Here is a 22967-nt window from a genome sequence, read left to right on the forward strand (position 1 = left end):
CGCCCCCTATCGACAGCCTTCGTTGAACTGCAGCCAAAAGCGATTAGAACATAGAGCCGTTGAGTTACTGAAAGGGTCGCAGTGGAGAGTGGTCGGGCTAGTCAATAAAGCGGCTCTGGGCGGGAGTTCGTAGTGCGGTTTGGCGGAGAGAGTGTAGCTTAACTCCGAACACAAATACACTGGGAGGGAAGAGGCGTGTGGCTCCGTTCCTGATTATTTACCAGTTTAACTAGCACGCACGGATATAGTTAGTCGCATTTCTCCCACTGAGACTCAAGCCGTTTTGAAGAATAACACATATTCAATCTCGTGTTACCATCTCGAAAACAACGTTAGCCAGTCAATTAAACATCACCAAACAGACCTTTAAAGTTCACTATCAGGCCTGATACCGAGGAGCTGGTGGTACTCGGAGGCTGTTGACGGTTTTGTGGTGGTTTGAATGTTTCCTGCGAGGATCTGTGGATTTGTTTTCTAAGTTTTGTTCGTGGAAGTCAGACGCTCGGGCCGCAAACAGTCTCCCGTGCGCGGAGAGGAGAAACAGGTGAGTGGAAACTCGTACGCGCGTTTATTGCGCTAATCTAATAAAACATTTCATCCATGTATAGCTTCAGACAGAAATTGGATCCAAAAATTAACACCTGAATGTTTATTCGCCATTTGAAGTTAGCAACTTTCGCTAACTGTACAGGCTAGCTGTGTTACTTCTCAGTATCTGCCAGTGTTTAGCATGTAAGCTAACAGACACTCTTATTGACTTTCTGTTTAAATAAGCTGTTTGATGGATGTATAACATTCTGTGTTTGATAGTTGGAGATTTAAACGATTTTAAAGTTTGTTTTTGATGTGTTCGTGTGCAGTTCACTTTATAGAAGGGGATAGTTTTACTGGTTTTAGCTAGCAGCTGTCTGTTGTGTTTGTGGGTTTGGCCTGCAGCATTCATGTGCTTTGACATATGGATAGTTGATTTGATATCTTCAATACATATGTCATTTTTAGTATCATCATTTAGTTTGCTTGTGGTTATTGCATGTTGTTTTATAAAAAAGCAATTAAATATTGGTCATTTTAAATGGTTATGCATTGCGGTGCAGTCATGTTTACGTACTGTCACATTGTAAACATCCACCATGTGTCTTTTGAGAGGACTGTCTTGAGTCATAATTTGCATTTGACGGATCAAATGCAAATGTTAAATGTTATTATTTCCCCTATGTACAAAATGAATTTAAATTTTAAGTGCACTTGGGATGACCACACGTCCTCTTTTTCCAATTTTTTTTCGTATTTAAATCTCCTATGAATGAGCGCTCGCTGTTTACGTTCACTTTTGATTTGGCGATCACGCGCACTCTGTGTAAAGGAAGCACATCTTATAAATTAAGGAATTAGTCAATCTGATGAGCAGCAAATCCTGCAGCATCTGTCAGTCATCGCTCCTTACTCTCGACCCATGATCTGTTAAATCTAACTCCTACGGCTAGTGTTGGATGCAGGGTTTCACCCCCCATGGAATTGTGCAACTGTTGCCATATCCCCCCCCCCCGCCCCCCGTGGGTTAAAGTTTTTATATATTGCTTAAATAACTTTTGACTGAAATGCTTGTAACATTAGAACATTTTGCATTCTACCTATGATAAATTTGGTAGATGTTAATTAAGTTTTGTGAAAGATTGCCACTGGTAATCCGCCTTTTAGCTTTATGATCTACATAACAGTGACTGTAAAATATGTATTTTAGGTGTGGAAATGACACATTTTGAGTTTGGTATTATATAACCCCCTCTCAAACCACCCACATACCCAACCAACAATCACACAACACCCCACCCCGCCACTGCCCTCTTTTTGGAAAACTGAAATATGATCACTCTTAAGTACATACTTAGGCACATGGTACAGTGGTCTTATTTTGGATGTTCATGCATTATTGATGTTTGTTTACTTAAAATGCACTAGTATTTAAAAACCATTGTTTTGTTTGCAGTGTAGTTGCTTTTTTACTAAAATTCTGTATAAATATGAATGAATGCAATGGGGAAGTCGTGGAATTGGGGAAGTCGTGGTCTAGTGGTTAAAGAGTTTGACTCCTGACCCTAAGGTTGTGGGTTCGAGTCTCGGGCCAGCAATACCAAGACTTAAGGGACCCTTGAGCAAGGCACCAAACCCCCAACTGCTCCCCGGGTGCCGCAGCATAAATGACTGACCACTGCTCCGGGTGTGTGTTCACGGTGTGTATGTGTGTTCACTGCTGTGTGTGTGCACTTTGGATGGGTTAAATGCAGAGCACAGATTCTGAGTATGGGTCACCATACTTGGCTGTATGTCAAGTCACTTTCTTTCAATCTTGTTGGCTGTTAAGTCTTGTAGTTTTTCTGCAGTGTCACATGATCCTTCAGAAATAATTTTAATATGGTGATTTGGAAGTCGAAAATACTTGTTTATACTACTTAATGTTTTATGTTGGAAAGAAAGTTTAAACAACAGCATTTATTTGAAATGGAAATCTTTTGTAACCACTTTACTGTCAAATACGGAATAAAACTAAAGTATTAATTTATTTTACAAATACCCCCAAACTTTTGAACCGTATTTGAAGTGTAAGTGTAATTGTTTGGTAGTAACAAAGTCTACTATCTTTCTTGGTGTCATTTTAATGTAATGTATAATAATTAATGTATATTGTGCTGTGAATATTGTAACACGTTGCTCCCCATTTATGTTTCCTTGTAAATTGATTTTGAGCATTTGTAATTGATTTATTTCCATTGTTTCATCATCCACAGTTCCCTGGTGGTCTGGAGAGCTCTGCGTTCGGAGCTAGAACCTGGACAGCTCATGACTTCAGACCAGGAAGGAAAAACTATCGTGGAGCCACAGGTGCAGCAGTCACAGGAAGCAAAGGAGAAAGAGATTCCCCTTTTGGTAAAGTATAACCTGCTATTATTAGTATTAACATGCTTCAAAAGACTAAACAGTAATGTGTATGTTATACTTTACCAAAAGGGTACACATTACTGTTTAGTCTTTTGAAGCATGTTAAGCAATTGTGATTAGGGAATAAAAACCTACAAGTGTTACTACTACTAAACCTACCAAACAACTGAGAAACCCGCCCAGCTTTGGGCGTTGTGAAAGGGCTTAACAGGCGGTTTTGTGAACCACCCTGGTGTTTGAGACAATGCCAAGTTGCTGATCCCATTCATACAATCCAAGTGAAGCGTCCATTGAAGCACAAATCATTGGAGAGACTTCGCATTTGAGTGATGGGCCCATGTGAGTCAGCTGTATAATTTTAAATGTGCTATTTTGGGTCTGGGGAGGGGGTAAGCAGCCATAGCGTGCGCCTCTGTCTCTCTTTCCCTGTCTGAAGAGCTTGTGAGAGGAGCTAGTTTTTGTTCTCCGGTTTGCATAGACGTCGTTTCACCAATTAAAATATGGGGTGTTGTTTCAGCAAAGAATTGAACCCTAACTTGGTCAGCGAGAGAACAAGTCTTCTTCAGGCAGCCATTCCAGAGGGCTACAAAGCGAAAGACATCAGAGACTGTGCTTGGTCCTCCGCCGATCTGGCCATCGAGAAGCCTTCTCAAAATGGGAATGTGAACGCTGCTTTGGATACCAGTTGTAATGCTTCCTCCACAAACTTGTCAGTAGGTCTCAACCTCATTAAAGAGGGCGGAAGCAGTGTACAGGAAGGAATGGCATTTTGGGACCAACCTGTCGGTGATCCACCTATACACAAGACTGCAGTCCAGAAAGGAAATGCCAGTGAAATGGGAAGAGACAATTGCCAAATAAAGAAAACTGAAACGTTGGATTCTGTGAAACGGAGAATAGCTGAAAATGCCATAATGAGAGCAAAATGGTTTTGTGATGGTCAACAGTATTCCACAGAATTATCTCAAGATGGCAAGAGTGAGAACACCACCCTCGTACAAAATGCCCTGTGTAAAAGTCCATCTGGTTTCTCCGTTATTGCAAAAGAGGATCAAGTTAAGACACCGTGGGATGTACAATCAAAACCTGTTTCCACTCCAAAGCATGCCACCTCTCAGTTCAATAAATGCTCTGGGAGCTCAATAAATCTGGATGACTCAGAAGAGGTAAAATCTGGACTGTTGATCACTGACCGTGGCTTTAAAAGAGAACAGAGTTTCTACAGCATTTGCTTGATTGATTTAGAGGATTTTGGGAGTGAGTGTGGGCACCAGCCCGTGACACAAGCTGATGCAATCAGGTACGCAAGCACGCCAGCTGTCTCTGAAAAGACTTTGTTTGATAATTCATTACTCCCGAAAGACCACACAATAACAGGTTCATGGCCTTCACATGAGATTACAGAAACACGACAAACAGAAAAATATCCCTCAAAGAGAACTTTAGGGTCTTCTACAAATCTACCTTTAAATTTAGCACTTCCAAATGAAGAACATGCCCTCCCAGATCTTCTAAAACCATTTCCTGTTCAAGAAAATGAAAGGCTTTTATCTGAAAATGACATTTCCACTCCTTGTACAGATACAGAGAACACACTTTCTCCTTCTACTGCTGTAGAGGATGCTATTGATCAACCCTCCCCAGATCTGCCTGCCCGAAATGAACCGATGTCTGTTTTGAAGTCAAGTACAGATACCGCAATGCCACAGGGGGAACCTGCTGACCCACTTAACAACCATGATCTTTATAGTAGCTCTGGTTTCAAGGCTACAAATCTGGAGAACGGTTCTGAGCTCAACATGCATAATGCCATTTTTGATGAATCTATGTTGAGACCACCTCTGCAAGATCTATATGGTCTTCCAAATGAAGTAGAACTGGAAAATGAATGTAGAAATGATGATAATAGAGAATCAATGAACCTAAAGGTGGAGAAGAAACCCATTGAGTCAGATAATGTTGATTACTTCATTTCTTCTCTTGGCAACACAACAGATAGATCTACAAACCTTAGTGTAGCTGCCGTGGAATCAGATCAATTTGTTTTCAAGAACACCCCTGCGGAGAAAGTTCAGAAACAAATGCCTCAGGCTCTTTCAGCTGTCAGCACATCTGCATTAGAAAAGTTAGTTAAGACAGAGGACCAAAGGTTTTCTTGTAAAGATGCCTCTGAAGACATTGGAAATGTAAGGTTTTGCTCTGAGACCCCACTGGCTTCTGATAAAGAAGACAACCTGTCAAAATCACCTCCCTGTTGTAGAGCTGAAATTGAACCAAGACAAAATGCAACGCAGGAGGAGGTCATTCTGAATGCTTTCCAGTGCAGTATATTGCAAACTGAAATGCAGACAGATGAATCTGTTATCTTCAAGGTTGCTGGTGTGGTTCAGAGTATGAGCAGTCTATCTCACGCAGAAGGTATTAGTTTAGATCTTACTTGTAATGCTGAAGAAGACATGACTTTAAGCACGCATGTCTACACTTGCGGTGCATTTCCCACTGACCAGACAAAGATTGTGTCAGAATCTTGTGACAATCCAAACAGGGAACAGAATGTAGAACCAAATGCTAAGTTTGCAAATGCTGAACCATGTGACATGAGTCCATCTCAGCTTCCTACAAATGCTCTTGTGAACTTTGAGCATTTGCTGGAAGTAACTGGTAAATGTGAAGAAGCTGATTATCACAATGTAAGTTCTTTGAGTTCTTCTGTTGTTGATGATGTTCACACAATATCTGTACCTATACCTGCTTCTGATCGTCCTGTTGAGGAAAATCTCTTCCACAGCAATTCCACCTGGTTTGTAAATGCATCACACAATGATGTCTGTAATAAAGGACATCCAGAAAGCATTGCAGCGAGTTATTTAATACAGGCAGGATTGGGAAGCGAAATGCATGCAACAGCACAAGAGCAAGTCATGGACAATGAAATAAGAGAGACTTGTTTACAACATGATGAGAAGACGCATATTGCCAGCAAATGCTTCAGTGAGGATGAACAGAAGTTAGTGGCTGAGATTTGTTGGTGTGCTAATGATGGTGAAACCAAAATGTCAAAACCTGAACCGCAGGGACTCGTACCAACTTTAGAGCTGCCTAATTGCTTAAATGATGGGAATAACAATGACTGTTTGAAATCTTTTTGTTCTGCTAGCAGTGATGTACAAACACTGTCTCAACCACCAAGCCAGTCTGAAGTTTTGGAGACATTTGATTGCACTTTATTGTCAGTAGACCGCATGAGGGAAAGTGCTTGCCAGTACCCGGACTGTTCTTCAGGACAGCCAGTCACAGACACTCCGAGATCTTTAGTTACATCCATTCAGGAGCACAGAGAACTTCAAGACATGGGGGAAATCAGAGGAGATGTTGTTGACTGCAACATTCCTCTCTTGAGTACTGCAAGACTATCAGTTGACACTGGAGAGGGGCAGGCGTGTGCCGTACAAGGCCATTGTAGTGATTATGCGTCCATTGAGAGCTTGACAACTACCATACCTCATGTTTCCCAACTTATAACAAGCAATCTTGGAGTTCTTGATTTTGATCAGTGTGCTTTAAAAGTCAGTGTTAAGGATATGAATGATAAAGCTGCTTATGTAAATGCAGCAATTCCGCTGCCAGTAGAGCCTGATCAGGTTGATATTTATGCCACATTGCCATCTCACGAGATGTATTTCCTCAATAAAGATCAGTTCACAGTTTCGGTGCATTTGGAAAACACTCAGGACCCGGGTGAAATGGAGGAAGAGCAAGTCATGCTGAATATGGTTTCAGACCTTCTTGGGAAATCAGAGTTGAGTGATTTTGTGCACTCTAGTCACTGCCTTCCGGCGTGGGCCAAAGAACCACATGTCCTGTTATCTGACAACGAAATAGAGACATGTGCGTTGGTGTCAGCATGGGACAACAATGCTGTCTCTGAGGCTAGCCTTACTGTGCAAAATGATGAACAGGATGCTGAATCGGACTCTGTTGCTCTCCCAGAGGATTTCCAAACTTCTATGGGTTTCATAGCATCCTACCCATATAACCTGTTAGCAACTGAAGGATCCTGTGTATGGGACTGGCGGAATGCTTTTAGTGAACTCGTAAGTACTTCTCTAGCTAGCTTTGAGCTTGGTTATTCAGTAGACCTTGAAATTATTTGGACACTTTAGCCAAAGTTAAAAGTGTATGAATGTCATTGCAATCGATCAAACCAAATTACATTTATTAAAAAGGAAAAATACAAATGATTTATTTAGAAAAAAATAAAAATTCAGGTCAGGTTAAGTCATCGAAAAGTTTATAAATAAAAACTTTTATGTAATGCAGTAAAATCCATGTTAAAGTATGTCTTAAGTGGCCACTGTGTTTAGTGGCATGACTGTAAAGGCATTGATTCAGCCCACAGTTGAATATGCATTTCCTTAAATCACACACCTGATTGATAACCCATGTTTTTTGCTTTCTGTATTTAAAGGAATCCTCCAAGATCTCATACCTTAATCCCAATGCAAAGGCATGGGCCAATTACATGCATAAACCGGAGGCCTCTGCTCCAACCAACCCAGATTCTCAGCAGGCATGGGTAGAAGCAGCCGGTGACCCATCAAACTGCATCTCACAAGGTAAACCCTCCAAAAATGATTGTGCTTAAGTTAATTCAGTGTATACCGACCCGATCAGTCTGAGGAGGTTCTGATCTATTTGTTTTATCCATGCTAGGTTATAACAACAGTGAAGGCAAAGGGAACTGGAATGAGGAACAGCAGGTATCTACATCTGTAGAGCTGCCCTTTGCAGCACAGCCAGAATCAGTGTACATGGGAAGCTCAGCCAGTGAGAAGGGCATTGTGTCAAACCAGGATACCAGTATGAAAGGTAATATCCTTTTGCTCTTTTGTTCATTGTTGTCAACCTACTTTTATTTCAGTTATTTACTGTTCTGCAGGTTAACTATGATACAAGATACTAGCTAAGGATTCAGTTCAACTATAGGATTCTTAAATAATCTATCATTTGATTTATTATTTTGTGCAGGGGTGGATGATTCAGACTCCTCCAGACAGCTTGAAGACCTTCGAGAACAGTTGAAGGCAACACTGGAGTTCTGCCTTTCTAGGTAATTACTAACATCTACACGACTGATCACATTGAGCCAGCTTATTGATTGGTAACTGGTCCTGTTGGGTGCACTTGCCTGAAGTGCTTTTTTTTTTTTTTTTAAACATTGGACATCCATTGAAACAACATATCTTGACATGGTACCTTTAATCAAGAACAGTAAATTTCAGATTGTTTTGTGTTAATATCTCATTGAAATGTTACAGACTTCACTTTTGAAACTTTTGAATTCTAGTGAATGATCTTAAAAGTTTGAAGATTGGCTTGAGTCAGTGTAGGATTGATGGTGACCTGACTCTTATCCTTTTCCAGGGAGAATCTAGCCAATGACATGTACCTCATCTCACAAATGGACAGTGACCAATATGTGCCAATAGTGACTTTGGCAAACCTTGATCAAATCAAGAAACTCAGCACTGATGTGGATCTCATTGCAGACATCTTAAAAAGTGAGTTTAAAAAACAACACCTTTGCACTTTTATGGGTCACAGGGTGGCTTTTTGTTTTCGACTCATCAAAATGGGTTTGGTTTATACACAGAAGATGAGTCTGACATTAATGATGCATTTATGACTCACCAGGGCTGCCTCTTGTCCAAGTGGACATATGTGGAGAGAAAGTGCGGCCCAATCAGAACCGCTGCATTGTAATTCTCAGAGAGGTTCCCGAGGCTACTCCTCTGGAGGTACGCATCATGCATCGCTCTGATTCAATAACATCTTTAATGCTCTGACCTTATTTTTGTGCTATGACATTTGGCTTTCATTTTTACAGGAAGTTGAAGCGCTCTTTAAGAGCGATAACTTGCCCAAATTCATCAATTGTGAGTTTGCGTACAATGACAACTGGTTCATCACCTTTGAATCTGAGGCAGATGCTCAGCTGGTAAGAGTCTCCTTTATTGCCCCTGATTTGATCACCTCAGGTTTTTTGATAAGCTCCCTTCTGGTTGCTAAACATTGGCACGCATCACTCTTTCAGGCATATCAGTATCTCAGAGAAGAGGTGAAAACTTTTCAAGGGAAGCCAATAAAGGTAGAGTGCAATCACTGAAGGATGTTTTGTGCTATTTTTACTCCTTTTTTGCGCTTTCAAATAAAGCTTTTTTTGTCCATCTACCAATGTTTTCTAGGCTAGAATAAAGGCAAAGGCCATTGCCGTCAATACTTTTGTGCCAAAGAATGGGTATCGGCCAGCGGATGTGTCCTCAAATGTCCAGCAGCGCTACACCCCTTACTACATCCCACCTGTGTATGGAGCACAGCAACAGTTTCCTCTTTACAGACTGGTGCCTCAGGGCTGGTCAGCTACACAGAGCTACCTGGACCCGACTCTGGTAAGTGCCATGTGTTCTGTTTGGCTCTGAGGAATATCTGAATGGAGCCTGGAGAGGTTCTAATCAAGTCTTGTCTACCAACAGGTAACTCCATTTCCCAGCCCTGCGTTCATTAACGGCTTTGCTGGTTCTCCAACATTTAAATCAGCAACATCTCCACTAACTGTCAGACAGTATGAACCTCGAAACAGGTACTTTTGTTACAGTGAAAACCGTTTGTTATACATCTACACTATCGGCTAAAGAGAGAAATAAATTAATACTTTTCAGCAAGGATGGATACAAATGATCAAGAGTGACAGTAAATAATTGTATAATTTGACAAAAGATATACATTTCAAATAAATGTTGTTCTATTGAAAAAATCTTGATAAAGTTCTCATGGTATTCACATAAATATTAAGCAGAACAAATGGTCAATTTGACATTTTTCAAAATTGATGATAATGTATCTTGAGCATCAAATCAGCATATTAAAATACTTGTCAAGGATCATGTGACACTGTAGATTAGAGTAATGATGCTGAAAATTCAGCTTTGCACTACAGGAATAAATTACGTTTTAAAATAGAAAACAGCTGTGTAACCATTCTTCCATCTGTTCAGGAACCACAACAGAACACACATTCGTCTAACAACAACAGAACATGGAACCACTTTGCTGGAAAACCCTGCTGCTTTCTCTACTTTCCCTTCGGAGAGAGTCCCCAATGGGACACGTCCTCCACAGGCTCATCACCTGGGTAGCCGACCTCGACTACCGAGCGGTCCGTGCTATCCACGCCGGGACCAAGTTGGAAATGGACGAATGGAGGTGAACGGGGCCGATTACTCTCTGAATGCAGGCCGTGGAAGGTAATGCTGCACATCTGCACCAACTGTTTATTAATTTCATACATATTGTTGTAATACCATATCCAGAATAGGGGGGGGGGGGGGGCATGTAGAGTTCTGTTTCTGTAAGAAATGGTGGTAGATTTTCCATATTGTTTGTTTGATTGTTTGCTTCTTTTGAAGAAGGGGTGGCTATGGATACAGGAAAAGGAGAGATGACAACAAGTTTCCAGTATGTTATTTGCCTTCTTTCAACTAACACTACATAGACAAGTGTTTTGTTTTGTTTTGTTTTACTTTTGTTATTATAGGAAAATCTATATACTTTAAGTAAAATATGATCTACAATCAAGCCTGAAGGGTTGAATGTACATTATCTTTGTAAACTAATAAATTCACGAAGTATTGATTTGAGTGAAAATGCTAGTTACTTTATGTCAAGAAAAAGAAACCAGATTGATACGAAATACATTAAACTAGCACGTCCATGTAAAGAAAAAATATCAGTTGCCTGGGTGTTTGACCACAGAATGCTGCGATTGACCAATCAAAATAGAGTTTTCCTGTAGTGCTTTGTAATAATGCAAGTAGGATATTGAGGAGTTGCCAAAATTCCATTTGAAAGTGTTTCTATCACAGCAAAAACAGAGTTATAAATAAATGTGCCAATGCAGGCTCAATTTGTTGCTCACATTTCAACTCTCTTTCTCCATATGTTTAACAGAGAGCAGCAACACAGTCACCTCCTCCTCTTCAAGAGCGCACTCCGTCCCCCAGCTTTGAGCTGGGCCTGTCCAGCTTCCCTCCTCTGCCTGGAGCCGCAGGAAATCTAAAGCCTGAAGTAAAAACTGAAAACAGCCTTGAAAACAGACTGTCTGACGTTGTCACCGGAGCAGTTAAAGACAAGGTTTGCTTTCATTCAGTCTTTCATGAGTGTCTTTTGTGTTAGAGTGCTGCAGCATTAAACTGTCTTTTAATATTCTGAATTTTTAAAAAGGAAGAGAAAAAACATTTCAGGCTTTATTATTTGAACTCTTGATAATTGACCAAATGCACTGGGTTTTTAAATATAAACTTGCACTGAGCATAGAATGCCATGTTCACAGTTCAGTCATAACCATGACAAGTCCTTGGGTGTTTTGAGTGTATTAGAGTGTGTGTGTGTGTGAGTTGCTGCTGTCCTTGCCGTAGGAGTTTCACAGAGGCCTCTTTGTCTCTTCACAGCCTCTAAATAAAGATGTGGTCACCAGCCGTGTGATTTCAGGGACCCCCAAAGAATCTGTGCAGGCTGCTCCTGCTCCTGCTGCTCAGACCCCAGTGGACCACCAACACTCACCCTCTCCAGCCCTTACAAAGTGGGTTTTCTTATTCTGAGTAACTAATCAATAGATGTGACAAATCTTTTTTCACTTAAAGGGTTAGTTCGCCCAATTTGCAAAATTATGTCATTAATAACTTACCCTTAAACCTGTAAGACCTCAGTTTATTTTTGGAACACAGTTTAAGATATTTTATATTCAGTCCGAGAGCTCTCAGTCCCTCCATTGAAACTGTGTGTACGGTATACTGTCCATGTCCAGAAAGGTAAGAAAAACATCATCAAAGTATTCCATGTGACATCAGAGGATCAGTTAGAATTTTTTGAAGCATCGAAAATACATTTTGGTCCAAAAATAGCAAAAACTATGACTTTATTCAGCCTTGTCTTCTCTTCCGTGTCTGTTGTAAGACATTTCAAAACAAAGCAGTTTGTCATATCCGGTTCGCGAACGAATCATTCGAGCTAACCGGATCTTTTTAAAACAGTTCTCCAAATCGAACTGAATCATTTTAAACGGTTCGCGTCTCCAATACGCATTAATCCGCAAATTACTTAAGCTGTTAACTTTTTTAATGTGGCTGACACTCCCTCTGAGTTCAAACAAACCAATATCCCGGAGTAATTCATTTACTCAAACAGTACACTGACTGAACTGCTGTGAAGAGAGAATAGAAGATGAACACCGAGCCGAGCCAGATAATGACTCGTTCACCGTTTCTGTCAGACGCGTCCGATTCGAGAACCGAGGAGCTGATGATACTGCGCATGTGTGATTCAGCGTGAAGCAAACCGACACACAGAGCGTCTGAACCGAACTGATTCTTTTGGTGATTGATTCTGAACTGATTCTGTGCTAATGTTATGAGCGCGGGTAAACCGAAGGCTTTCAGTCATCGCCAATGACGCCATTACGTCGAGCGCAAAAGAACCGGTGAACCATTTTCTTCAACCGGTTTATTGAATCGAACTGTCAGAAAGAACTACTGGTGATCCGAAAACCGATGCAACCGGTTCTTGACTCGTGAACGAGTCATTATCTGGCTCTGCTCGGTGTCCATCTCTCTCTTCACAGCAGTTCAGTCAGTGTACTGTTTGAGTACATGAATTACTCCGGGATATTGGTTTGTTTTAACTCAGAGTGAGTGTCAGCCACATTTAACAAGTTAACAGCTTCATTTGTGGATTAATGCGTATTGGAGACGCGAACCGTTTAAAACCATTCAGTTTGATTTGGTGAACGGTTTCAAAAAGATCCGGTTACATCGAATGATTCGTTCGCGAACTGGATATGACAAACTGCTTTGTTTTGAACTGTCTTACAACTGACACGGAAGAGAAGACAATGCTGAATAAAGTTGTAGTTTTGCTATTTTTGGACCAAAACGTATTTTCAATGCTTCAAAAAAATTCTAACTGACCCTCTGATGTCACATGGACTACTTTGATGATGTTTTTCTTACCTTTCTGGACATGGACAGTATACCGTACACACAGTTTCAATGGAGGGACTGAGAGCTCTCGGACTGAATCTAAAATATCTTAAACTGTGTTCCGAAGATAAAAAGAGGTCTTACTGGTTTGGAATGACATGAGGGTGAGTTATTAATGACACAATTTTCATTTTTGGGTGAACTATCCCTTTAAAGGTGTTCGAAGTAAACTAACCTCTGTGCCATTTCAACCATGTATACTTTTAAATAGTGTATTCTCAGAAGTCTCAGAAATAATTTACAGGCTTATGTGGATGTTACAGCATTTCTGATAGGCTCACAGCATGAGAAAGGTGCCTGACTATTATTTTCTTTTATTATTTTAAGTTTTCAGCTGTCACAGTGACGGGTGATTTCTCAGGATTCTGTTAGGTTGTGTGGATATTTTCATGTGTGGAATTCCAAAGTAAATAGCTTGAAGCCTTTTGGACAGTGTTTTAGGACCTTGCTGCAAACAGCCTAATATTATAAACATACTTCTGGTGGAAAAAATAAAGTGCTGGAAAAATTTAGAAAATGGCGCTTTCTAATATATGGACTGCTTTTTTTTTGGTATTTTACAGCCTGACAACTAAAGAAAAACCTAAAGAGAAACAGACACCTGCTGAGAAGTGCTCCGAGACAAAAGCTGCTAAAACCACACCACTGAGCAATCCAATAACGGTAAGTGTCCAGGTAGCCTCACCATGTGGTTTAAATCAAACCTATTAGTAATTTGTTGAATCCAAAATGGTAAAAAAAATTGTTTTCAAAGACTGATTTTTTTTGAGTACATATTATTTTTATAGTAGAATATTCAGATAGTATAATTATGATCTATTATGTATAATTATATATGTTGTTGAGTCTATGGAGACCAACTCAGTGGCACAGTTGGTGGAACTGCTGAACTGTTTTACCATGATTTCATTTTTATGGTAAAAACTCTCTGGCTACTGGCTATTCAATAGTTAACTATTACGAAATTGATGTTAAAAAAGCTCACCTGGATTGTACAGAAGCACATATCATATGGAACTGTTGCGCTCTGTTGCATCAGCTCCTCAGTACTTTCTAATTGATTGAAACTCTTTAACAGCAGATGAATACTACAGTACAAAAGTTTGGGTTCAATAATATTATTATTTAATGAAAGAAATTAATACTTTTCTTCAGCCAAGATGGTTTAAATTGATCAAAGGTGACACTAAAACATATCACTTTACTAAATATTTCTTTTGATTAATAATTAATAATAAATGTTTTTTGAGTACCAAATCAGCATATTAGTACATACGAGTAAGACAAAAAATTCAGAGGGTATAAATTATATTTTAAAATAGAAAACGGTTGTTTAAATTTATATCAATGTTTTACAATATTACTGTTGTTGCTGCATTTTTGATTAAATAAATGCAGCCTTAATGAGCATTAAAGACTTCTTTTGATAAAAGATCCTGTTCATCATGTCCTTTAATTCATGCTACATTTTAGATACAAGATTGAAAGTATGATTTCGATTTGAACTGATGAACTCACTGATGAACAATCAATAATCTAAATGGATTAATTTGATTAATTTGTCATATTTAACCAGGAGCCCCGGAAGCCAAGCTATGCTGAGATCTGTCAGAGGATAAGGGAGGCACCAACACAGCAGCCATCAGCAGATTCCCGGCCTCTCAGCTCCACTGCTGAAGACATCTAGACTTCTGACTCAGCAGAACGCAGATGCAGAGAATCAGCACCTGCAACTGCCAAATCTGCGGCGACAGCTTGTCCCAGAGAGACAGTGAAACCTTATCAGAGCAGTGGAGAACGAGCGAGCGGCGGTACAACGGCTTCCTTCCACCAATCCTGAGGGCCTTGGTTTTATTTCCAGGACCGAACGGGAACGAAAACTTTATCAGGGCTGCTCAAAAAAAAAAAAAAAAAAGTCCCTCTTATCTCATGGTCTCTGTGAGGACACACACAGACAGACAGACAGCTTGTCACTGGAATCAGGGCCTACATACAAAAGCACTTGTGCATAAGGGTTCTCGGAATATTTTTGTTGTCATTTTATTTTTCGATTTACAAGATTTTTTTTCCGTTGTTTTCCAAGGAAAATGGGATTAATGAACCAGCATCAGTTGGGAGATGAACTATTTAAAAACATTTTTCAGAGCTCACCTTTATTTTGGGGTTAGAACTTCAAGTGCTGTTGGGAGGAAATAGTGATTTTTGTATAGTGCTGATCGTGAAACACTTTATTTGTGTGTTTTCTTTCCTTTTTTTTTTTTTTAACTGATATGTATATAATTTTGCTAACCTTGAGTGTCTTTGTGACAAGGCGATTCCGAATCCCGACAGTCCCAGCCATTAAAACTGCATGAGTGAGTCTTTCGTGTAAATCTGTTTTGTTCCGTTTTTATATTTGGATGTTCCAGCACTGGAGTAAATTTTTTTTTTTTTTTTTTTTTTGAGCTCTGAATTATTTTTTTACATGCTTAATCCTCTATCAAATTGTACTGATGTGATATTGTATACAGGTGTATGTATACCTGTTCTTGTGTGCATGCTTTCTTTTACATTGTTGTTCTTTTCTTTTTAACCTTTTAATGGCACACATTGGTCTCCTGTATCATTTCTTTTCTTTTTTTCCCTACTCGCCAATAGTTTGGGAAGAACCGCTCTGATGCCTCTTCATTCAATTTTGAAGATCGTCACACTGCAAAGTCCTCAGGTTGGGAGGGTGAAGTATTCATGTGCCTAGTCTGCTGTGATCTAAATGATAGATGGCTATATTATTTGCTTCTTAACTTTGTTTGCTATCCCAGTGTGGTGCTATGGTTCGTCACATGGTTTACTTTGGTGCTTTTATCTGTAGAAATAAAGGGAAAGACACTGACATGCACCAACGTCTATCGTATGACCTTCACTGATTCGCTTTCATATCACCACAACTATATGAGTGGGATTGTGTACATTTTATATAGTGACGCATATATCAAGAGCAAAAAGATCTGAGCCTTCAGCACACATGGACCAGCGCTGTTTTGTGGGTTTTCTGCAGACTTTGCGTTTCAGTCTCTGTCATGCTGTTCATTAGTTAAGTTAATTGATTCTCATTTGAGTTTGAAATCATCTTGGGCTGAGCGAGACAGTTTTTTTTTTAATGTCTTCCTGCAGCGTGAAGCACGTGCAGAATGCTTTGAGATGTTGTCATGGTGTCTGTTGGTTATATTATCTTGTATCTTCCCTGTGAGTGTTTTTTTCCCTCTGTTAATCAAAAACAAAAAGAAGCTTTTGTTGATTTTTATTTTTCGACTTTCTGAATGCAACTGATAATTTTTCCATCAATAAATGAAGCATACCTTGGTTAAAGTAATGAAGGTTTCATTACATAAACCTTTAAGATGTTCAAAAAAAAAGAAGCAAATTTAAAAAAGGAAACATCACATATAAATTAAGTGTTTGAAAACTTGAATTTTATTTAAACTTGAAAAAAAAAGTCTCTGCCTTAACTTTTTAGATGACCGTTTTTTTTTTTTTCAATTCCTAAAGTGTAGAAAAAAGGATGATGTGGTTGAGGTGTCACAAAGCCTTCATCACTACATTTGTGTAGCACAATACTTTTGGGATTATCGTTTTGTTTTGTTCTCCTCTGTGTAAATGCTTGTAGTCTAAACTGTAGTACATGTATACACTCGTATGTGTGTGCTTTCTCTGTACAGATGTAAATAATTGGAAAATGTTAAAATGGTACCCAAAAATTGGTTATGAGAAAATGTATGGAAAAAATTAATAAATGTTAATGAGAAATTGTTTGTTTGTTAAGTAGGCTTGGTTTGTTTCACTCAAGTCATGTTTTTATTCTCAATGTTGGCATAATCTTGTGGTCACCAGAATGACCACAAGGTGGCATAATATTTTATGGAGATTATTGTTTAAGGCCAGTAATGCAGAATTATCAGTAAATAAATAAAATTATATTACAAGTTATATTATCAGCAAAACAATTTGTGCCAAACATACTGAAAATACATATGAATTTCTTAGTATTTGGTTTGTTCGCTTTTTGCTTTAATTGACAACAGCACTCAAGCTTCATGAACGCCGCCTAATTTGCGTAAAACTAGATATTATCCAGCATCTTGTGCTTCAACTGAAGCAAGAACATTGATAAAGAAGAGTCACGTGATAAATGTCATAAATGTGTCTGATTGGTGACCTAAAAATAATGATTTCATACATATTTCTTCATCATTTGACAATGGTTTTAAAAACTTTATTTCAAGTTTGTAGATAAAAAAAATCCAGATTTCCAATGTGAGCTTAACCATTAGGAGATTATTTCTAATCTGTTAAATACAGATCAAAGTAATGTAATTAATTCTTGTGATGACAAAGCTTAACTTTCAGCAGCCATTACTCCAGTCTTAAAGGTCTCATGATCCTTCAGAAATAATTCTATTATGCTGATTCGGTCCTCAAGAAACATATTCCTATTTATTCTGAAAATAGTGTTTTAATATTTTTGTGAAGACACATTTTTTAATGTACCGTCACTTTTAAATCCAAACGGTTTCTTTTTATTTAACATATTTTAATCGTAATTTAATTTAAATTCACATTTATTTATTTTTTTACATAAATACGCATTACATAAATGTAACCTGAACAGGTTTTTCACATTATGGAATGATTATTTCTGGACACATAAACAGAGCCGTTCTGTCGCCCCCTAGCGGCTGTAAAAATCAAACTCGCCTTGCGTCATGAGAGAGTGACAGAGAGGGAGAGAGGGGTTGGAGAGACACGCGCACACACATACCGCTCTGGATCCGCGAGCTTCACCGCACTGACAGTCCACATCTTATACTGCTGACTCTAACGGCGGAGTCCTTCAGACATGGCGGGGCTTCGTTGAGAGGGACAGAAGATCTCCAAGCATTACCGTTCACCGAACAGTTTGTTATCGGACACGCGTCTCCCGCAGCCCTCCTTATGCACCGCTGCGACGCGGAGAAACGGCAGCAGCGCTGAAAGAGTCGAAATAAGAGGACGAGAGTGATTTTTACCCCCTTAAACGGACAATGGCGGACCGCGATGCGCTGCCCCTTCCACTGGAAGTGCGGGCCAGATTGGCTGAGCTGGAGCTGGAGCTATCCGAAGGTATGATTGACATTTTAAATGACTTATTTCGTTATACAATATGGTTGTTGCGGAGGATACGTTAATGCCCCCCCCCCCCTCCTCCTCCCACCACCACCACAAAACCCACTACCATACCAACACAACCAGCACCAGATGTTGGAGCCAATTATTATCCCCGCAGCAGCGCTGAGGTTGTGTTTGTAAAGGCGTTCGTTCGTTTGCTGTAACTCCCGCCTCATTTTCTTTGTTACAATGTATCTATTTGACCTTGAGGAAACCGACTTCAGAATTGATTTTTTTTTCCGTTAGGATTTTGAAAATGCGTTTCCCTAGAGACCAACGGTCAAATGACCGGAATCTTCATGTACCCGCTGATATTTTTGAATTTCTCTGGCTGTGTTGTTATTTATGCCAGTACAATGTCTTCAATACAGCAGCAGTTAGGTAAACAAGCAGTTCCCCAAAATTGCATTGCCATGCCATCTTTAGACTGCAAAAGCTGCATCTGAAGCTGCATTTATACCACAAAAAGATACTCAGACAGTGTAATGCAGCATAAATTAATTTATACAATATAATCGTCAGATATTAATATTAATGGAATTGAGGTTTTATTTTGAATATAGATACATGATGGATGTGTGATAACATGAATTATTATATCATCTTAACATGACATCAACAAAGTTTAATGCTGTCTGCAGCTACATCTGCATGATTTTTTCTTGACTCATACAATTTATTTTTATGTTTAGAAACCGAATAATTCTAATTCTATAGTTTTCTATTTCCATTTAAATTTTTTAACTAGATTTTTTTATTACTGCATTTCAAACCTAAAAGACAGATAATGCAAATATATAGTATTTTTTCCCCCATATTTCGACACAATAATATCTAAATAATTATTGGACTACAATGGTAAAAACACAAATTACATATATAAAAATTAATTTCTATTAACAAATATTTAAATGAGTATAATAGTGTGTAATATTGCATGTAATATTCCTACATGTTTATTCATAAATATCTGTAAAAAAAAATACTGGTTGGAGATGGGGTGATAATTGTTTGTTGAATGTTGCGTGGAACTTCATTGGTTATTGGATGTTTAACGTCTACCAAGGTCTACCAGTAAATTGTATTAGTTAAGGGGAACAACATAATGGTATCAGTCATAAAAAAATAGAATTGGCCAAACTGATTATTGGTAGCTCAAAGCTGGTAAATTTTTAAGGCTTTTATGCAGAATTGTGTGCTTTGTTTGCCCATCATCTGGAGTCAGACAGAAACACAGGCATGTAATATTTGTAATATGTATCATGTTGTGAATCCTGGCATCTGACATAAGCAAACTGAACTGAGTGAACCATTTGCTAATGTTGCTTTTAATTCTAGTGCCTGGTGGTCCATTGTAATGTGTGTTTGTGTGTGTGTGGCATGTGTGATTGTCTGCTGTGTGTAGATCTGAACCATTTAAGGCGATAAGTGCTTGTGCATTTGTTAACCCTGCCTCAAAGTTCCAGCAGACAGCAGGCCTGTATATCCAAACCATACTAAACATGCTGCACCAACCTGTGTAGCGCAAAACAGCATCATTTTATACCTAACACATTACAGTGTTAGGGTTTACTGAGTTTACTCAGTGGGTTTACTGGGTTGATAGATCACAAATATTCTGTTTAATATTACATTTGTCTTACAGAAAGCATTATGGGTTCTAAACTGTCTGTTAGATGTAAGATTTAGTGTATCGTTAACCAAAATGGTTAGATTACAAACCTGATTAAAACATCTTAAACAAGCTTAATTTAGTTAGCTGGTTTTATAGGAGTTTTGAGAGCTGTCTTGCTGAGAGACCAGCTGAAGACCAGCATAGCAAGGCCTGAGGACCAGCTTAAACCAAATGAAATAAGCTTGGAATAGTAGACCAGTTAGATTGCTCCCTCCTCCCCTGCTGGACTGTGTTCATATTATTTTATTTGGATCCCAACCGCGGTTCATTTGCATCATCAAGCCAGCAGCTGTTTACCCGTTGCTTACACCGTGTCTACACCGGACGCAAGCAGCGCAGCGTGACAAATCCCCGACAGAAAACTGCTGCTGCATTCTATTTATGACATTGACACAAATTTAAAATGATTTTCAACATTCGCTTTGTCGCATCTAGTGTAGACCGAATTTAACTGTTGCTTTAGTAATGATGATGCAGGAAAAGGTGGCAAATGCATAATATTGCTTTCTGCACTTTTATGTATTCAAGTTTCTGAACCGTTCGTTTTGTTTACAAAGCTTTGGTACTTAAAGGCACTTACGTCTTACAATTGTACTGCAAATGCTCTAAAGAATGCTGAAGGCGAACAGAAATGGCATTCATAGAAATATGAAAGATAAATCGCTCTCCTTGTAGTGCATCAGTCATGCTTGTCAGGATTTTGATCTAATAATACGCCATTAATAGCGGCTTACCCCTCTCTGTTTGCGTTCACATCAGCAGCGAACTGTACCGGAGTTCACATGAACTGTACCTCAGACCACCCTTTTTAAGCGGACTCGGGTACGGTTCGTGGGTGCGCACCCGAGTTCAGAAGACAGCATTCACATCATCCAAACAAACCGAACTCTGACAACAATTGAACCTGGGTGCGTACCAAAAGTGCTAGTGTGAGGGTGTGTTCACAGTTGTAGTTCAGTTTGTTTGGTTCATTTGGCCTGGACCAAAAGGAAAATGATACCTTTGGTCCTGGTCCACTTAGCGTTCATATTGGCATTTTTGACAGCGAACCTAAAGACACTGAAACTAAAGGCATTGTGATAAATTCGCAACCTGATTGGTCAGCTTGAATGACGAGACGTATAATGACGGAACTGATCGAACACCCCAAAAAAAAAGGTGCGTCAGGTCAGACTTTAAGCGTATTAAAGCGTAAAGTATTTTGTCCATGTTGCGTTCTTATATCTTTCGAACCGCACTAGAGTTCATTTCGTTCCGCTTGTTTTGTGCCATCAGGTTTCGGATGGCAAGTGTGAACGCATCCTGAGTAGACTGTGTAAACTTAAGCATATAAGCCAGCACCTTTTATAAACTAATGCTTTCATTTATGGAAGCCATTTTTATTAGATTTTTGAATGTATTATTTCTATTTTTGTAGTCATAAATTGCTCTAGAATGGCATTGTGTGTTATTTTGAATGTTCAAATGGCAAACACCCCGTTTGCATTCTATTCAGAGCCAAACGTAATTTCAGCCAAACTTCACTTAAAGATGATCACAGGCTGCTTCGTCTGCAAGTGGACACGAGTATTTTTAGCTGCCCTTCAAGCTTCGTTAGCCTTAATCAGCTCATTTTGCATTTAAACGTTTTGCCTCACTTTATGATTGCGGTGGAGGGAATATTCTGGCTCAGTTGCTTCTTTCCGCTGCCCTGTATCATTCTTCTGAACCTCTGCTTGTGTGTGTTTGCATTTGTAGAAATAAAATGCTCCCTTGCTATTCCAGCTTAGCTTCTGGTGCTGTTTAGCGATGCAATCATGGAGAGGTGATTATCTGAGTGTGTTGGCACTGGATGAAAGGCCTGGAAATTACAGAACGTCTGCTCATCAGAAAGATTTACCGTCTGTGTACTGCCCTATAATGCCCTTAAGGACAAAAATGTGTTTCTAAAGTTTGGACACAATGTAATGAACTTGTGTGTTTTGCTGCCTCCATTTATAAGTCAAACATGGTTTATTTTTGAGGTTTTATGCCCTGCATCTTACATGTACATGTGAGGCTTGTTTGCATTGATTTTGATTTACATGGTTTGGAAACCATTCCCAGATTGGCGAGAGTTTCTCTCAGTGGTCTTTTGTCTATGCTGGCAGACTCTTAATGGATACTGATTCTTCAAACTGAGTATTAGTCTTGTTCATGCCAAATAAAGGATGAATGGGTCTCATTTCACCCTCAGGGTAACACTGTAAGTAAGTGAAAGGGTTAAGTTGTTAAACAGGGGTCATGCTGGCTGTGGAAGAAAAGAACCCCTATATGACCCTGATTTGAGGCCTTGCCTGGTAAGAATGTTGGCAAAAATTACTGAATCTGTATGTGAAGATGTTTTATGTGTTGATGTAATTTTGCACCTTTTGACTTCAGTATTCACAGATTTATTTAATGTAGGTACGTTTAGACTTTTTGATCAAAGAAATTTCTCCAAAGAATATTTTGTAGTATTAGTAGTAGTATTATTAGTATAAATAATAAATGTATGTATGTGTGTGTGTATTTATGAATTTTCACACACACACACACACACATGCATACACACACTACCATTTTAAAGAAATGTACAATTATTCAGCAAGGATGAATTGATCAAAAGTGACAGTAAAGACTGATGAAATTCATCAAAGAATCTTGGAAAAATGTGTCATGAATTTCATAAAAATATAAAGCAGCACAACCGTTTAAACAATAATAATAAGAAATCTGGATATTAGAATGATTTCTAAAGAATCATGTGACACTGAGACTTCAGCTTTGCCATCACTGTAATCAATAAATAATAATTCAATAATATAGGAAAGTTATTTTAAGGTTGTTCCACAAAATTGTCATTTTAAAGGTATTTTTGATTAAATCATTTAATTAAATTATATTTGACATTTGATTTAATTATATATATATATATATATATATATATACAGTACAGACCAAAAGTTTGGACATACCTTCTCATTCAAAGAGTTTTCTTTATTTTCATGACTATGAAATTTTTGTCTCACCTGATTTATAAAAAGTGTAGATTTATAGATCTATATTAACCTGTAAAGAAC

The 22967-nt window shown here is 38.8% G+C and overlaps 2 protein-coding genes across 10 annotated transcripts in view; both read left to right on the plus strand.

Moving 5' to 3' along the window:
• Positions 1–3324: 3324 nt before the first annotated feature.
• LOC132124123 (uncharacterized) lies at positions 3325–16817 on the plus strand. Its single transcript, XM_059534959.1, has 16 exons — positions 3325–7031; positions 7406–7553; positions 7651–7806; positions 7966–8047; positions 8362–8498; positions 8632–8735; positions 8825–8935; positions 9032–9085; positions 9183–9386; positions 9471–9577; positions 9993–10241; positions 10404–10452; positions 10945–11127; positions 11445–11575; positions 13595–13694; positions 14608–16817. The coding sequence occupies exons 1-16, from the start codon at positions 3438–3440 to the stop codon at positions 14716–14718; spliced, it is 5520 nt and encodes a 1839-aa protein (XP_059390942.1). The 5' UTR covers positions 3325–3437; the 3' UTR covers positions 14719–16817.
• Positions 16818–17762: 945 nt separating this feature from the next.
• The window catches only part of LOC132124133 (disco-interacting protein 2 homolog C-like), a 122347-nt gene continuing 117142 nt past the window's right edge, over positions 17763–22967 (plus strand). For 6 of the 9 annotated variants that reach the window (XM_059534973.1, XM_059534975.1, XM_059534976.1 and 3 more), the window contains exon 1: positions 17764–18167. In XM_059534973.1, coding sequence (XP_059390956.1) covers positions 18089–18167 — 79 coding nt within the window. In that variant the 5' untranslated portion in view covers positions 17764–18088. Of the gene's footprint in view, positions 18168–22967 lie in introns of all 9 variants that reach the window. The other 3 variants (XM_059534971.1, XM_059534972.1, XM_059534974.1) reach the window with 1 other exon arrangement.

The sequence above is a fragment of the Carassius carassius genome, chromosome 42 (assembly GCF_963082965.1).
Source record: "Carassius carassius chromosome 42, fCarCar2.1, whole genome shotgun sequence".
NCBI classification, from domain to species: Eukaryota; Metazoa; Chordata; class Actinopteri; order Cypriniformes; family Cyprinidae; genus Carassius; species Carassius carassius.

What these genes read in the sequence shown, in the direction of transcription:
- LOC132124123 (XM_059534959.1), top strand. Translation starts at nt 3,438, where the DNA reads ATGGGGTGTTGTTTCAGCAAAGAATTGAACCCTAACTTGGTCAGCGAG. An exon ending in CTGAGGCAGATGCTCAGCTG is followed by an intron (nt 8,936 to 9,031) that starts GTAAGAGTCTCC and finishes TCACTCTTTCAG; the next exon opens with GCATATCAGTATCTCAGAGA. An exon ending in TTCAAGGGAAGCCAATAAAG is followed by an intron (nt 9,086 to 9,182) that starts GTAGAGTGCAAT and finishes AATGTTTTCTAG; the next exon opens with GCTAGAATAAAGGCAAAGGC.